The following is a 17,192-nucleotide window of genomic DNA, read 5'->3' as shown; positions in this document are numbered from 1 at the left end:
GCAGAGCGGCCGGAGGAGACAGCTGGTGGCGAGTGGGAAAAAAGAGAGGGAGAGAGAGAGAGAGAGAGAGAGAAAGGAAGCTAATACGCTGGCACGTGAAAATCAGCGCGACCGTTTGACGTGGAAAATCGTCAAAGGGAAACGACTTTCCCTCGCGCGTTACATTAAAGCTACATTACTGCAGTTACCCGAGCTTTTTTCCTCTCTCTGCCTTCGGGGCCTCGTCTCGTTCTCCGTCGAGCAAAGCCAAAGTTAGAAGAGAAAAAGAGAGAGAGAGAGAGAGAAAGAGAGAAGGAAGCCGCGTGAAACGTTCGTCCGCCGGACGTGGCGGGGAAAAGCTCGTAAAAAGGAAAGAAAGGAGGACGCGACTCGTTCAGGGAGAAAGACACTTTTTTCTTTTTCGCGGCGGATGGCGTTTGACCATCGATCGAAATATCCTCGATGTGCGTTCTCGATCGCGAATTCCGAGTTAAAAATCGGCGGGAGCTTCTTCTCAAGCTCTTGCGCAAACAACGACGACGAAGCGTTCCTTTTTAAAGGAAATGTTATTCCATCGATAGATTAATATCGCGGGTAACTTTATCGCGACTGGAAAACGGAGGGCCGATATCCGGTTAATATTTTCTCAGTATACACTCGTGTTTCGCTACTATCCTATCCACTCGGATCGATATTGGCCACTCCAACTTAGTCTGTGTTTATGTTAACGAGAGGAACGGTCCCCTCGAGGGAGGAGGGAGGAGGAGTGTCCGCGAAGCACCCTCCTCCTTGTCCACGTAGTGCGGCATACACACGCATTACGGCCAACACTCCGGTGGTCGGAAACAAAAGAGAGCCACGGCGGAAGAATTTAACCAATCCGGGAGAAAGTTTGTCCACAGGAGCCGCGCTTCCTGAATCAATAATTCCTAAAGGGTACTTCCTCGTTCTCGTTCCATCGCTTATTTGTCCACACCCACTCGACCCGCTCTGTTCGCTCCCCTTTTGCCACCAACGAAGAAAGAAAGAAGGAAGAAGGGAGGGGGCATATCGTTTTCACCGACATTCGGTCGGACGCTGTTCTTTTCGGCCGCGAGGGGTGAAAATTACGGGAGGGTCGGGTGGAAAAAACGCGACACGAGAGTCCTCGATAGTCCTCGATGGGTGAGGGGGAGTTTCTGCTGAATTGACCATTAGCGTGGTTATTAGGTGGGTCGAGGGGGGTACACACACGCACATATATATATATATATATATATGGAGGAGGAAGGCTTTAGAATTAAAGCGCTTACGCTAGAGAGGCTCTCTTTCTCTCCGGCACACATGCGTGCGGGATACTCGCTAAGTGGTCCATTCAGCGCTGCCTAACGGAATACATTACAGGAAGTAGCAGTTAAAAAACCTTTCCTTCTCCCTTCCCCTCCACTATCCGTCCTTTCGACTCACGTAATTCTCGCTCGTCAAGCGGAGTTATTACATCTTCCTATAATCTGAATTACGACGATGGCACGCGTTTGAGATATGGATCCTCGACGATGTAGAGCGCGCGTTCGAAACTTGTGGGAGAGAACCTTTTCCCTTTTTTTTTGCGAAAGTTGTTGGAAAGTTGTTACCTTGCGGAGCATCTCCTCGAGCGACTCCATGTCCAGGGCGGAGTTGTTGTTCTCCGTGCGCACTGGTTGAACCATTTGTCACAGTTTTCTCGTCACAGCCGCTCGCACTTCCCGATCGCACTGTTCACTCGCGCTCGCTCCCCTCTCCTCCGCTAGTTCCTTTGCCGGAAACTCACTCTAAACCTCTTCGACTCTTGCATCGCTCGCGATATTACGCGGGGGACACCATCTCCCATCGAGCACACGATCTCTATTCTTTCACGCAATCGAACTATTTCGTTTCCTAAGCGAGGAACCCACGTACGCGGCTACTTGGAATTCCGTAAATTCCTTCGAGGAAGCCTCGAGAACGAAAGAATCGACTATGCTTTATTACTATTATTATGCGACAGCGCCGTAGAAGTCTCCCTCTCGGAAAGAAGGAACCGTGATTTCTCTCCCCAACTTTCCATTGTGTTTCCTCCCTTAAAAGAACTCATCGAGAACCCTTTAAGGAGCCTTTAAAGCGGTTCGACGATTCTTCGAGAAATCTGTCGATCACGAGATCGAGAAGTCCTCCCTCCGAGAGAAGAAAGAATCGGTGAAAGAGGAGAAGAGAGGACGGGAGGATTCGATCGGCGTACGAATTAAAACGGGAGAATTTATTCGCGCAGAAGAGTAGTTATTTGCTTTCCAACTGTTCCTCGTGAAAATGCGAAAGCAAAAAGAACGAAAAAGAAGCGGACTTTCTCGCGACGGGCACCGCGACGAGGACGTTGAGGGTGCTCGCACGCACGAATCGACTATTTTCGGGCGGTGGGATATTTTTAAGCCCCCGTTTGGAGCACGAACGACCGATTTCCAAGAGAAAGAAGCCCTCCAAACGGAGAGAAAGAGAGAGAGAGAGAGAAAGAGAAACAGTCGACGACCGATCCGAGAAAGAAAACGCGCGTCGGATGTGACGTCTCTTCCCCTTCTCCCCCGCCAACTCGCTCCTTTCCGACGATAATTAATCCTGGCCACCGAAAAACGCGTCACGGAAAATCTTTCTTCAGACGCTCCTCTCTCTCTCTCTCGTCGCAACAACACACTATCGCATCGTGGTATCGATTCGTCCAGCGTGGAGGAACGAACGGAGAATTCTAATTTAAGAGCGGCGGTAATCTTAGCGACAATTTTCATGGCTCCATCCGGGAAGATTAAACGCGAGTAGTCGAGTGTCGGGAGGCGTTAACCCCTTCTCGCGTTCGCACGTTTCGAAAATTCAAAAGCGTCAAAAGCCGAGAGTAGAAGAAACACGGTTCGGTTTTATATTCGTTGTATATTCTCCGCCAACTCGTTACGAGTGTCTCCAACGGATTTTTACAGAGGGCGGATATCGTTCGCTTCGCCAAAAAAGAAAAAAAAAGTCTCGTCGTAAAGTTGATTCGCGAAGACGATTCGAGAGAGTCTCGATCCTTTATTAATTTTCTCAGAGCGGAAAAAATGCGCGGTTCGATCACGGATCCCGAGATTTCGCTAATTGCCACGGGAAGCCGAGATTCACCGATTAATTTCCCGCGAGAGACGAGTACGAATCCTCGTACGCGACGAGGATCGATTTAATTTTTTACGCAATTGGATGCGATGCTGAAATCGCTGGGAAATGACTCGGTTTCCTTTTCTCTTTTTTTTCCTTTTCTTCACGCCCGGATGACGTTCGATCATCGGATAGGATTTGCCACGATTCCACGTCGTCGATCGTCCGTGTTCGAGGAACGGAATCATTAATTCGCGGGTCAAAGAGAGAAGTCGCTCCTACGGGTATTTAATTAACCGAAACGCCAACTCGACAGGGTGATGGCGATGTCCGCAAACACGCGAATACGGGACCGTTCGTTCGATCGAGCTTTCGTTTATCTTCCGGATCGATGGGCCAACGTATTCGAGCTACGAATTTGTTTCTTTTTCCTTTTTCTTTTATCTTAATTCCGATCGAAACCGAAGATGGAATTTTTCCGTTTGCACGGCGGTGGATATATCGATCGAAAGCAAAAGGGAGATTAAAAGGCGTTAAAAAAGGCGAGCAAGTACTTTTCACTCCATTAATCGCAAACAATCGGAGAGATCGGATCCCGCGTTTCCGCCGATCCGCCGGTTACGAGGGCACACGGTTCGTCGACGTATAATAAGTGGATAGACACGGCGCGTCAAAAGCGATCGGGGGCGAAAGGTGATTCCGCTAAACCAACGTTTTTCTTTTTGTCCATTTATCGCGGAGGGAGAGAAAGAGAGAGGAGTCTCGTCGCATTGCCCCTCGTCGCGCTCTTCTCTGTCTTCTCTCCGTCTCTCCGTCCCACCGCCGATCGACCGATGTTCGTTTCAGCTCTCGACACGAGCCGAGCCCCGAGCCGACGCGTTTTATCTCGTCCCTGTGATCAAAGCTTAATTGAAAAAGGGCCGGGACCACCCGTCGCCCGTCCAATGGAAACTGATACCGCCCGAATACGATCGACAATGCAGCCTTTTACCTCTCTTTCACCGCGTACGTACCAGTTTGCACGGGTATTCGCGAGCTAGCCGGTTAAATCGACGGATTAAACGCCATAGACGAAGAGAGAGAGAGAGGGAGCGAAACTAGGAAATGGAGAACGGTTGCGCAACCGATCGACCACATCCTAAATTCTCCACGGTGACCGCGTAACTCGACGTCGTCCCAGATTGAACGTCTGTTTTCATTTTTCGCGAAACGAACAACTCGTTGCGCTCTCGTTTCCATTCACAACCCTTTTCGATTCTTCCCCTCGAATCGTTCGTTCCTTCCCTCCTGTCAAAACGATCTTTAAATCGCTCTGTCACGCGCGTTTAATGAGCTTCGAATGGGAATCGACGACGGTTGAAACAACACCTGGCAATTGATCCATCCACGCGCGATACGAAGGAGAAGAAAAGGCACAAAGGAGGGTGCGATGATTCTCGTTCGGGGATTCAGCTCAGGGCCCTCGAAAGAGACGTCGGCTCAGCAGCACACGCTCGGTCGAGCACTCTGCTAATTGGCTAGGACTCGAGCCGGGACCGATTAATTACCAGCGCGAAAAGATCCCTCGATTTTTCTCGCGCGCCAGTGCGCGGCGTTTACCCGCTAATTAGTATCGTGGAGCGCGAGGACTTGCTAATTATCTTGGCGGCGGACGACGCGTGTCGCAATCACGACTCCGCAACGAACAACAGCTATTTCTGCTTTCGGATCGACCGACACCTGCCATTCGATCGCGTTCCAGCTGCTCGACCACCCTCCGATACATCCGGATCCAAAACGAGAAGGGAACTCGAAACAAGCTTCGCGTCATTCCCGTAAAGGGTAGAAGAAAGTTGAACGCGGAAGGATAGGGAAGGAGACGGTTTATTGCCATCCTTAACTTCGTCGTAGAAAACTTGTACGACATCGTAAACGAAAAGTGCAAAGATACTCGAAAAAGGGAGAGAAAGACCTCCCTTTCCTTTCGCATCGATGCGAAACAAAAACTCCACGATCCCACGTTATCCTCCATAACGTGGATCGTTTCATAAAAATACGTAACTTCTTACTAAGCGTGTTTCGCGGTGCAGCCCCTCCCCCACCCTCTCGTGGAGAGAACGGCGTGCCTGTTCATCCGCAACGAGTACAACGAATACGAGAATAATTCATCGGATCGCGGATTCAACGTCTCGCGAACGGGTGAATAAATGATAGGGTTGGGAAAAATGGTGCTCGATGGGGGTGTCGTCGCCCTCGTCCGACGTCGAACGTCGATTTCGGACCCGGTTATTAGGCTGGTCGCGTGCGCGCTCCCTTCTCCTGCTTTTCGCGCCTCGAGCACAACGCGGAATCCTCGTTACCGTAACTTCGTTAACGTTCGCGCGTTAACGAAATCCGTTTAATTATGCGCGGCGATTTTTAATTAGAAAACCCGGCGTCACCGATCGACCCACGTGAAAGCGGCAACTACGGTAGGTATGTATGAGAATAGAAGAGAGAAGGAGAGAGCGCACACGGTTAATATAGCGAGAGAATCGGGGCGACAATTAATTACCCTTACCGAGGGTGTCTTACGATCGTCATTTCACGAGTCGATTAAACCGCGAATAAAACCGAATTAAACCGCGCGGCCACTTTCCTCGATAACGTCCAACCGAACGACCGTCGCGTCGAGTGTCTTCAATCGACCGATTATACCACACCACTTCTTTCCTTTTACAAAACGATTTCGATTCGAATCGACCGAGTGGATACGAGTCCCGCCGTATCCTCGATCGACCAAAGGGCGGTTAAAAATCCTTTCACCAATAATCGAGTTCCAAGTTTATCGTGCTCATTTTACGATTCAATCGACGATCGTCGACCACCACCACCGTCACCACAACCACTACCACCTCTTCCTTCTTCCTCTTCTTCTTCTTCTCGAAAACACCGATCGTCCACGAGTCGAGGCGATGATCGTGGCGAAGATTCGCGTCACTGATTCGCGGCGTGAGGAAAGATGCGTGGTCACAGGCAAGGTCGAGCGGAAACTTCCATCGTGAGGCACGGAAGTGTCGTGGAGAGTGTATCGGCGAGGGGAGAGGAAGAAGAAAGTGGTTTACGTGGGAAGAAAAAGGGAGGGGATGATCGCGTGTCCGTCGGTGCGATGATCGATCGAACGACAACGAGACCGTGCTGCTCCGGTCGCGGTTCACGGGCCACTGAGAGGGAACGTTGTGTTCGAGTTGTGCTCGAGCCACCGAGAGAGAGAGAGACATATACACAGAGGCAGCGACAGAGAGGGAGAGAGCGTGGCGTACGTCACATGCGCGTTGTAACCCCAAACAAAAATGCCCGCTATCCTCGTCCCGCTCGAGCTCGCGTGCCCCTTTCTCTCTCTCTCGTTCTTTCTCTCCGTGTTCCTCCACCGTGAACAACAATAACAACAGCACGCGCGCTGCACGGGGATGCAGCGGATCACTGCAGAATACGGAATCGGGAATCCTGCCAAATTGTAGCCGCAACCTCTCCTGCCCTCTCACCCACGCTCCTCTCCTTCTCCACCGTCGTCTCTCTCTCTCTCTCTCTCTCCTTTCGCGCTGACAACCGCTCGTAATCACCTTTTTCGCGCAACTCTTGCCTACCGCTCTTTACTCCCACTTTCGAGAAAGGGTTACGTAACGGACACGAGCGAGGGTGACTGGGTTCGAGAGAGGAATAGGAGAGGGAGGGAAAGGGCAGCTGCTCGTGGGATGCTCGCGACGAGGATTGCGTAACTCCTCGTGTGTTTTTTCGCGATAGCAAGATTGTTATATACGAAATACATAGAGTGGATTTAACCGAGCGTGAACCGAGGGTCGCGCGAATCTTCTTTTTTCTTGGAAAGACGGACGGAGATCGATCGAGGCCCCGTTCTGACAGATGGATACCTGTAGATATCCGAGTTAGTTGGCACAAGTTTACCATCGTGTCCCGTTAAATTCCTCGAGATATGTAACGTTATCGAGATCGATTTTGCATTCGCAGGAAAGAAAAACAAAGGAAAGTTTCGAGTTGGCACTCTCGATTGGCGAAACGAGAAAAGTGGTTGTTCCTTCCTTTTAAATACACTGCCGAGGCACGTCGAACGGTGTCTCGTCTCGGATCGTCGCGTAACGTTATCGCATCGACGCCCGTCACCGCAAGAAACCGATAGCGGAAGCGGAGACGAGTGCCGGCACTTGATATTCGGCGCGCGGGCTGGACAACACGGAAACGTGGGCAGGATGCGAGCGCCCCGGGATGATCTCGCCTCGTGGTCGTCAACGTGTCACCACGCCCGACTCGTGGTGACGTTTTACGAGTCGACAACGACGGGCGGCTATGACGGGACGCGCGTAACCAGCTTTACGCGCTGCTGTAATTGCCTGCGATTTCGAAAACCTCGCTATTTTCGATTTTTTCCATTTCTTTTTATTTTTTCCCCTCTCCAACTTCAATTCACGCGCCGCGGATACGAAGAGTTTCCCAAAAGGAAGATAAAGAGAGAGAGAGTAAATTGATTTTAAGTGGTTCGAAGGGGTTTGATGGTTTTTGGGGCAAGTTTTTATTTGACGAGATAAGAGGGAGGGGAGGTTTTAATCGCGCAATTTCACTCGAGGTAACTCGAGGGGGATGTTTGTAGCCGAGTTCGGGAAATACAGAGATGGCCGCCAATTAATTAACGGCCAGTTTTAAAAGAATGGAATTCGGTTGGCGGGGGAGCGAGAGAGGCCGTTCAATCGTCGATTCACCGACAAACTTTTTTTCCTCCTCTCCAGAGAAAGCGAACGATCTCCCGGAAACAAGAACTGGAAGAGATGTTTTTAATCCTCGCCTGGGAGAAGAAGGATCGAAAATACGATATTCGTTCGTTTTATTACACTTGGAAACCGTTACTCGAGCGTAGCGTGCGATCACGAGTCTTGCCTCCCCCTCCTCCTCTTCATTATGGCTCCATTATTCCATTCGTACGATCGGGAAACGCGAGCTTTAGACTTCTTCCAAACGCACCACGTTCGTTCGTTCGTGGGTTTAAGAATAAGACGCGTCGTCGGCCGGCCGGCTTAACAGGATAACCGATTTAATTTCCCTCGACCCGAGCGAAACGAGCGCGAAATATGTGCGAATCTCTTAATCGCGGAAAGGTTTAACGAGATCCGTAGACGTCGTAAATTCTCCGTTATTTCCAAATTAACCGGGGCCACGGGCGTGCTCTTTATTCCAATGCTGGATTCGAACCGCGCGCGTTCAAACTGACCGTCGACAATATTTCCAACGCCCCCGTCTTGCACGGCGAGTCACGCGCAACCAACTGGACCGGAAGCGGCTGTTACGCGCCAGGAAAATTAAGTCCCGCTCGTAAACAAGTTCGGTTCCATCGCCAGCTTTTCATCTTTACATTCCTTCTCCCGCGTGCATGGATTTACCTCGATGATTCAAATCGACTGGGATAATTTCTGATTGGATATATATATATATAATATATATATATATATATACACATTCGATCGTTTTGGATCAGTGGACCGAAACTGTAATTGGCGCGAAACGAATTCGTTGCGGAGGCCGTCGATTTCCATCGATCGATCTCTGCACCAGATTTCTCGTCCCTTAATCCTGGCGTAAAAATAGCAGCCACGTAGTTGGAGCATGACGCGGGAAAAATGTAAATAAACAAACGGAAAATGTAAATAAATAGAAAGGTAAACGGGCGAAAATGTAAATAAAATAGGGAGGGGGGGGTGAAAAAGAAAAAAGGAAATAGCGGCGGAGTAAACAAGAGCGGAAAATAAACGAATACGGGTCTGCGATAAATCGTTTCGAGATGTTGCTCATCCAAGCACGAAACATAGAAACTACGGACAAAGATAGGAGATACGAACGAATGTCAGGATCGTACGGAGCGAATCATTCGCGTTCCCGGCCATTGTTCCATCGATTTCTTCCTCCGATCCTCCTCTTTCGCTTCGAACGCTCGTTGTCGAGATTCGCGTCCACCCATCCTTTTTTTTTAATAACGCAACACAACGTTTCTTTCATCTTTACTTAACAAGAGGATAAGATCCCTCTCCTCCTCTCGCGTCGAAAACGGCGTAGAACGAGACCCTCCTCCCCTTTCTTCCCGAAAGACGATCAATCGATACGATAGGTTAATTAATCGACGGCGGTTTCATTAGAGAGGGGTTCAGCTGACCGACGGCTATGCCGGGAATTTTCGCGAAATTCTCCTCGAGGACCAAAGCTTCTCTCGTGCGATGAATTTTGAGATGCGATCTCCGACCGCGCCCGCCCACGCCCCGCCAACGAGCTCGAGTTTTTCTTCTCTCTCTCTTTTTTTCAATTACTCGACCGCCCATGCGACACTTGCGCGGCCACGTCGCAATTACGCAGTTGCCGACAACTTGGCAACTGGGTCAGGAGCGTGGTCTAATCGCGGAACACCAAGCGGTGTTCGCCTCGGTGTTCTCGGTGCTTGGAAGGAATTTCTGCGTTGGACGTAGGAGAAATTCCGTTTCGCTCGTGGCCACGCTCTTTCCGATCAACTTCGCATCGAGAACATTTTCGAAGACAAACCGAACTTTCCTCTCCGACCGACGTTCTCCCGAACTTGCCAAACTTTCTCAACCTTTTCCCTCCGCTAATAGACTCATCGGAGAAGCTGCTATTACTTAGCGAGGTCAACTCGCGTTATAGGCAGCGGAGTGATCGATGCCTGACGTGGCAACTTGCAAGGAGTAACCAGAATTGATGAACCGGTAACTAAAAGGCTTGAACGGCTTCGAAACCGACTTTCCTCCATATTTTCCTCTTTTTCCTACACTCGTGTAGCGATTTTTCTCGAGGATGGAAGTCGAAGAGAGATGGACAAAAGGCGAGCGGTAAGTTGGCAAATAGAGCGGTTTTTCTCATCGAAAGAAGGGAAGGATAGCGTCTCCTTTGTTTAAAGTCGACGTAAATTTTCGGCCGGAATCGGCGATAAATTTGTCAAGACTCGGGATCAATATTTAATTCCGCCGACTTTTGTCGCTGCCTCGCACGATCGGATCAACCGACAAGAATAGAGCGGTAAACAAGGAGGGAGGAAGGGGAGGTTGCGAAAAAACGGAAGAAGGAAAGGGGGGAGCGGTGAATAGGGAAGTGGAAACTCGATAAGACGGCGAAAGCAGCCGAATTCTTGCGAATCGAACGGAATCCATCGTCTTACCGCACGACTCGTACGTGCACACGCGAATTCTTGCCTGGAAAACTATCCGGGTAACAACGTTTCCCGAGAGAAGTTGGAGTTTCGTGGAGAACGACACCGAGAAGAAACTTTTCTACGCTCGTTTCCGATTTTCCGTCCAGATTTATCACTCATTTTCCGATATATTTGCTCCAACGATTAAAACTCGCCACGAAGACACGGGTGGATTTATGTATAATTAGCAACGCGTCGATAAATGCGACGGTGTGCACCGGCGTCGTTGAATGTTTAACGCGGCGCGGAGAAGAGGGAGGTGATTTCAAAATCTCGCGGTATAATTATCGGAATGTAAATGCTGCATAATGTAGTTCCATTTAGTTCGATAATTGGTAAATGCAGGCGAGGAGGTGGCCGGTTTAATTAAATTTTCGTCTAAACCTCGCCGGCGAAAGCGATACACGGGGCGATAAAAATACACCCCGACGAGGGTGCTCTTTCTCCTCCATAATATTAACTCTCGTCGAATATTATTACACTTCGTAGCGAGGCGGAGGGAGAGCAACAGGCTCTCCGAGTGAATCGCCGACCATATAATTCAACAAATTATTTTTCTCAATCGAGCGATTGAAAAGAAGAGGAAGGGAGAAAAAGAAAAATCCATCGTTGGAAAGGCACGTGTCCACGTTCCAGAGGGAGATCCCGGGGAAAAGGTTTCGCGTGGAATCCACGCGAAAAACGTGGCCGAGGAAAGCGGCCATAAATCGGCCGGGGCGGAAGAAGCGATATATCTGGACGAAAATGCGGAGCGAGGGTACGAAATCACCCTTACGCACGGTCAAAGCAGCGTGGTGGTGGTCCCACCGCTGGTGAACCGATACCCGTGCGCGTGATGAAATTTAATAACCTCTCCTCCCCTCCCCTTGCTCTCCCCGTGTCCGTCTTACAAACGATCCCGATTAATTCCTCGGATAAGCGTAATCATCAACGGCGATCGTAGCCGGCCGAAGGCGAAAACGTTCCAAGAGGGAGGGGGTTTGCTCGATTACTCCGCGTTACGTACAATCCCTCTAACAAACGCAAATCTAACGGGGAGGGAGAGTCGATAAGGGGCGCGAGATAAGCTCGGAAGCGCGGCGGCGATTTTTTCTCGCTGCGAGAGGAGATAAGCGGGATATTATTCGGAGTTTCCGGGCCGGAAAATTCGGCGGAGAAGAATTTGGAAGGAGAAGAGCGCGTTGATCGGTTCGGAAACCGGTTCGCAGCGTGCGGTCGACCGATGACGCGCGACGATAAATCATCGGCCACTGTTCGACCGATGACGCGCGACGTCGCCATTGATTTGCCTTTACACGCACCGAGGCCTCGCCATCCTCCGTCGGTCCAAATTATCGCCGGCGTTATTGCTCGATCGTTGAATTCCCGGCGAATTTGCGTTGCAAGAGATGACGAGTCGGTGGCGCGGGGAATTTTAAGCGCTGTGGACTTAGCTAAGTGGCGCGATTGCGTACAAGGTCGGACCCGACTGATTAATCGGAATCAGCCGGATTACGCGCTGGTTAATGCATCCCTCGAGTTATAGAGTAACGTAGGCGCTTATATACGAGCAAATTCGACGTGTCCAAGAGATTACCATTTCCCTCTCGAACAATTTTACGATAACGATATAACAATTTCGGTGAACGAAAAGCAACAAGATGGAGAAATCGATGGAGAGGATCGTTAATTATCGAAAGTGTTTGGTAGAATTTTGGGGAGGAGACGAGGTCTGAGTAGCTCGTTAGACGGGAGCGCGTCCTTCGCTTCGTAATCTCTGGCGAGAGGGCTGAGAACGGGTGTAACGAGGAGAAGGCGAGATCGATAGAATTAACGAGTTCGCGGGTGTAGAACCGGTGGTAACGTTATCCCTCGCACGGGTCTGGGATCGCGCGTTTCCATGGGCTTGTTATTCCCGCCCGACTTCCGCTCGATCGATCCTTCTTCGCGATTCCTCCACGACCTCCTTCACCCCTTCCGTCTTTCGCGAAAAACCGTCTTCGCGGCTCGCCTCAGATAGCCGCAAGAAACGCCTCCCCCGATAACTCTTCGTCCTTCTTTCTTTCCCTCTAGACGGATGGAAATTATCCCGGAAAGATCAATTCGTACCGCGCCATGTTTTGTCTACTACACCCCCATACCACGCCACTATAGAACCGGTGTATAGAAACGGCTGGAGGAGATCGATCGGGCGAATACCAAAGAGTAAAACGAATCCATCTTGGCGAATTCATCCAGCCAGCGCTCCTAATCAATCCTGTCCTTTAAAGAGAAGGATTCCTCCGAGGGAGGAAGCGGTGATTAGCGTCACCGAGAGGAACAAGATCCTATCGCGACGATGAAAATCCTCCTCGAACGCATCAATCTTTGAGCACGAGGAGAGGCAGGGAGGGGAGAAAAGGGTGGATAGCGGAGAAAAAGTGGGTCGCCCCGAGAGGGGGCGATGAAAGGCAGGGGTGTAATCAACGTTACAACGGAGGGAGGGATATTTCGGAGGAAGGATTCAGCTCTCTTTCTCTCTCCTGTAATTTATACATCTCGAACGCGAACGCCACCACGGAGCGGAACAAACAAAAGCGGCGTGTAAATAACGGCGAACACCGAACGCTTTCCCGGATGATCGTCATTGTTCCAGCCGCAGGTACGTACCGCTCGAAATGCGCCCCCGCCCCCATTTTCGTCCGCCGACGACGATTCCTCCATAATGCGAGCTTTTGACAAAAAGGCTGTTGCTCTCCCATTTAATGCATTTAAAATCGCCACGCGGAAAACTCGTGTCGCAATTAATTGGAGCTGGACCCGATCGCTCGCCGAAGAGGAGAACGCGCCATTTATCGTTTAATCCTTTGCACTCCAAGTCTTTTTCAACGGATTTTCTAGACGTTCGGGGAATTTCTTAGCTAATTTAATGATTTTATACAGAAATTAACGTATAAAACGCGAAGAAAGAAAATTTATCGAATATTAAAGTCTATGTGTTTCGTGCGATATTTTTCACCTTTCTTATTGCTATTCACCGTCTATTATTATTTTTCATTCATTCTATATTCTTCTTACGCTACATCTCTATTTTCATCGCCAATTTCTTAATGAATAGAAATAACTTCGTTATTTAATAAAATCGAACTCATCCTTCAACTAATTTCATCACCATTTACATTCCACGCTTACAAAACTAACGAAAATGTAGTTCGATCTGCGATTGAATAATTCGAGATGAAAAAAATCTAACCATTCATCGGTACGTTACGCTTTATAAGATTGTACGCAGGAATCTTCGTGAAGCGATATTTAAAAAACGTAAATAAATATTCCTGTCGCAAGTGGTGGAGAAGAGTCACTTCTGGAGTTAAATATCTTTTTCATCTCCGAATTCCCACTATCTGAAAATATAGCGATATTTAGCGTACGCCGATTCGTCTTCCATTACTCGCGAGGAAACACTGCTCGCTTCACCGAATAAAAACCGCATCGTAGACGTCGCGTTCACCGAATCTCGAGGATACGCCGCGTATCGCGTGTAAATCGACGCCACCTCGAAATCCGCGGTTACGCCGACATTGCGCCGGAAACTCCGTCCCCCGCCGTTCCTCGGGGAATTCCCGGCGTCTGCCTCGGCGCGTCCCAATCCCTGCCCCCAATGACACGCCATTCGTGTCGGTGCTAATCCGGGCTAAGGAGGTTGAATGTAGGATTGTGGCCATTAATTCGAGCAACCCTCTCGGTGGCGGGCATCCCGGCCACCGCAAACAATTCCTGAACCCAGCCCCGGTTATCGCCGCCTCATCCTCGTCGAGCACCGTCCAACGCGTTGGCATACGCGATCGGTGCTTCTCCACCTTCCTTTCTACGAGTTCGGTAGCTCGAAGAGTTTTTTCCATGCTCGAAAACTGGAGATGCTGTGGGTCGATTCCCGAGAGTCGATCGATGCGATTGGCTCGAGATGAACAGGCTCAAGCCCGGCTCCGTGTTAATTCGGGGAGGATCGAGGGAAGATGGTTTTCCAGCAAGCGGGAAAAATCCGCGGATGGAGGGAAGCTCGGCCGCGATCGCGGATAAGCAAGAGCCGGAGACACGGAGAGGGGATGGTGGTGGCGGGGGATGATGAATTGCCGGAGGAACCATCCATCATTGTCATAAACAGCGCGAAGATGGCCGTTCCGGGGAGCAACCCCGGAGGCCTCCTCTCGCTAAGATAATTACCGCCACCTTCCAATAATAACCAGCGGTGCCCCGCCGGTCTGTTAAGTATTATCGGCCGATTTCCCCTCGCTTCATTCGCCCAACTAGCGTATAACGGGGAAAGAGAGAAGGGATTCGATTGTGGAATCCGAGTTCTCTATCTAGGAAACGTTCGTGGAAATATTTCTCGGATAGAGAAGATGAACGAGAAGCTGGTTCGCTCGAATTTCGAAGGACGGTTTCGGCTCAGGTAGCCGGATTCGTTCGCGGAATCGTCGGCGGATGGAACGAGCGCTGACAATGCGCCTATAAAACCGTCGTCGCGGTCGCGATCTTCGTTATTCTCGCGCTATTTTCGCCGGCGTTTCCGGCGACGGCGTCGGTGAATCAGCGGCCAGACGAGTGGAAACCCGCGCGTACGTAGAAACCCGACGAGGATGGCGAGGGGGAAAGGGAAGCGGCGTACTTGGCGTGGGTGTGCTTTTATTATCGTGTCATCCCGTAAGTACAGCTCTCTCGTCGTTTCGTATCTCGTCGCCGGTGTTTCGCCCTCCTTCTTGTCTCTTTTCGTTTCTCCTTTTCAAAGATCTTGCCTTACGAGCTTCCACCGACTTTTCAATCGAACTCGATCGATTAGCGAATAGGCACATCGCTGCCAGAAGATGGAAAATTGTGTTATCCACATTTCGTTTCCAATTCGACGTTTAAAACGCGCCTACGTTTCCTTGCTTCTTAGTTTTTTATCGAATCATTCGATCCCAAAATACGAAATAAAAACAAAAAGAAAAATTACTTTTTTATCCGCAAAGGAGATCGAACGACAACACGACGCTTTTCCACTTCCGTCCCCGTTGGATTAAGCAAATAAGAATTAGAGTTACGTAACAATTACAAGCATAGGGCGAGGACACCGTTCCTCCTCGATCGTCCGACAATCGCGTCACGAATCCCCGGAATCCCGAGGTATACGATGTCTCAGAGAGATCGTAACGAGGTTCCCTCGGTCGGTAAGTGAGGCGTAGGTATGGCAAGTTTTTAATTAACACGGTAATGTACTCGTCATCCCTGCCCGTACCGACGGCGTTCGGACCCGTAATTTCGGTCGCGTCAACGTTCCGTCGTAAAAGTTTGCGTCCCCCGACGAGCGGGCTCGTCGTGTCGTCGGTAACGGGGCGAATAATTCCGGGGCTCGAGGCAGCGGGAAAAGAACCGAGTCAGTTTACGATGTAACACAACAACGCCGCGTTGATTAAACTCGCCGTCGTTGCATATTCGACGCGCCGCTAAAAACCTTCGCAACGCGTGGAGGCAACCCGTAGGACGCGATACGGTTTTTACGACGGGTCTGACATTTTGCTACCCGCAAAAACTGTCCACTCTTCCTTTCGCGCATCGAGAAAAGAAAAAGAGAACTTTCGATCGAACTTGGATGGAAAAATTCGCGCTATCAATTTGGATGCGCACAAATATTTTAATTGCTCGTCATTAAGGGGTAACCTCGTCGCCCACGCTGTCGGGCGAATCGTGTGGATTTCGCGTTTAATTGGCCGTGCTCGAGAATAGCGCGCGCGTGTTACGCAATCGTGCGTGGATCTCCGTGTGGAATGGAGCAGAAGAGAGGAGAGAGAAGGAAAAAAACGAAAGAAACCCGCGACAATTTCCCATGGAGAGTCGGCGAAAAGCGAGGAGGGAGAAAGGGGGAGAGAAGAAAAGCGAGAGTGGAGAAAAACGAGCGCGAAGGAGAGAAGGAGAGGATCGAACGAGAGGGAGAGTCTCGTTCGAAGAGACGGCCGGTAGTTTAATTTATAAATAGCGGTGCCGGGAACGGACGCTCGCAGTTAATAAGCCCCCGCTTTCGACTCGCCACCAACCTCGAACGGCTATCGTTCATATACACCGAATGAATCGATTCCGACGACTTTTACTAATCGCCGCGATTAACGATTACGATCCATTCCCGGCTCCATTATTTTCCGCCGATTTACGCGCATATGTGTACATAGATATATATATATAGATATACGTGAAACAATGGCGCGTGCATTAAGAAGCGGTCGAACGAAGCTCGAGAGAGAGAGGCGGCCAACAATGGCGAAGAACGTTCATACTCGAGCTGGAAAAACGGGGGACGTCGTTTAGATCCATTTTCAAAACCTTGTCCGCTTCAATTTCCCACCTTCTCTTTTCCTCGAGATACTGGGACCGGTATGAAATCGAGCGTACGCGACTGGAAAGGAAGGAAGGAAGGAAGGAAGGAAGACGAGGACCCAAGCAAGGTCGCACCGCGCGGAGAAGGCTAATCTCGAGGAGTTGAATTTTTCAAGGATCGATTTAAAAAGTCGGTTACGACGAGTTTTCGTCGCACGAGCTTCCCTCTCTTCACCTGGGGGAAGGAGGAATCCGAGGACGGAAGGGAAAAGGAGGATTTTCACTTTACGATTCTCTCACCTAATCCGCCTAAAGGTCGCTCGTAAGCGAGACGGTACGTTCGTGACGGGTAGGACGATTGGACCGTCTCGCTTTGTCACTCGTTTCTCTTTTTCCTTCTTCCTTTCTTTCTTTCTTTCTTTCTTTCTCGAGTTTCCTTTTCTCCTCTCTTTTTCGAGGATCGAGGTCGCCTCTTCCCGCTTTTATCGCATCGCATAATTGCGGGATTGTCCCCCTCCCTCTCTTGGAAAAGATCGCACGCGATTCCGCCTCTTGTTCCAAATATCATACTCGC

General features: G+C 50.0%; 1 protein-coding gene across 10 annotated transcripts in view; it reads right to left on the bottom strand.

The window, feature by feature from the left end:
- The window catches only part of LOC107999525 (uncharacterized protein CG43867), an 86,100-nt gene that overhangs the window by 31,252 nt on the left and 37,656 nt on the right, over positions 1 to 17,192 (bottom strand). For 2 of the 10 annotated variants that reach the window (XM_017059432.3, XM_062080128.1), the window contains exon 1: positions 1,593 to 6,677. The exons of 6 other annotated variants lie outside the window; for them this stretch is intronic. In XM_017059432.3, coding sequence (XP_016914921.1) covers positions 1,593 to 1,667 — 75 coding nt within the window. In that variant the 5' untranslated portion in view covers positions 1,668 to 6,677. Of the gene's footprint in view, positions 1 to 1,592; positions 6,678 to 17,192 lie in introns of those variants that run through there. 2 more of the 10 variants (XM_017059433.3, XM_017059434.3) reach the window with 2 other exon arrangements.

The sequence above is a fragment of the Apis cerana genome, linkage group LG10 (genome assembly GCF_029169275.1).
Source record: "Apis cerana isolate GH-2021 linkage group LG10, AcerK_1.0, whole genome shotgun sequence".
NCBI lineage: Eukaryota > Metazoa > Arthropoda > Insecta > Hymenoptera > Apidae > Apis > Apis cerana.
This window is presented reverse-complemented; position numbering and strand designations above follow the sequence as displayed.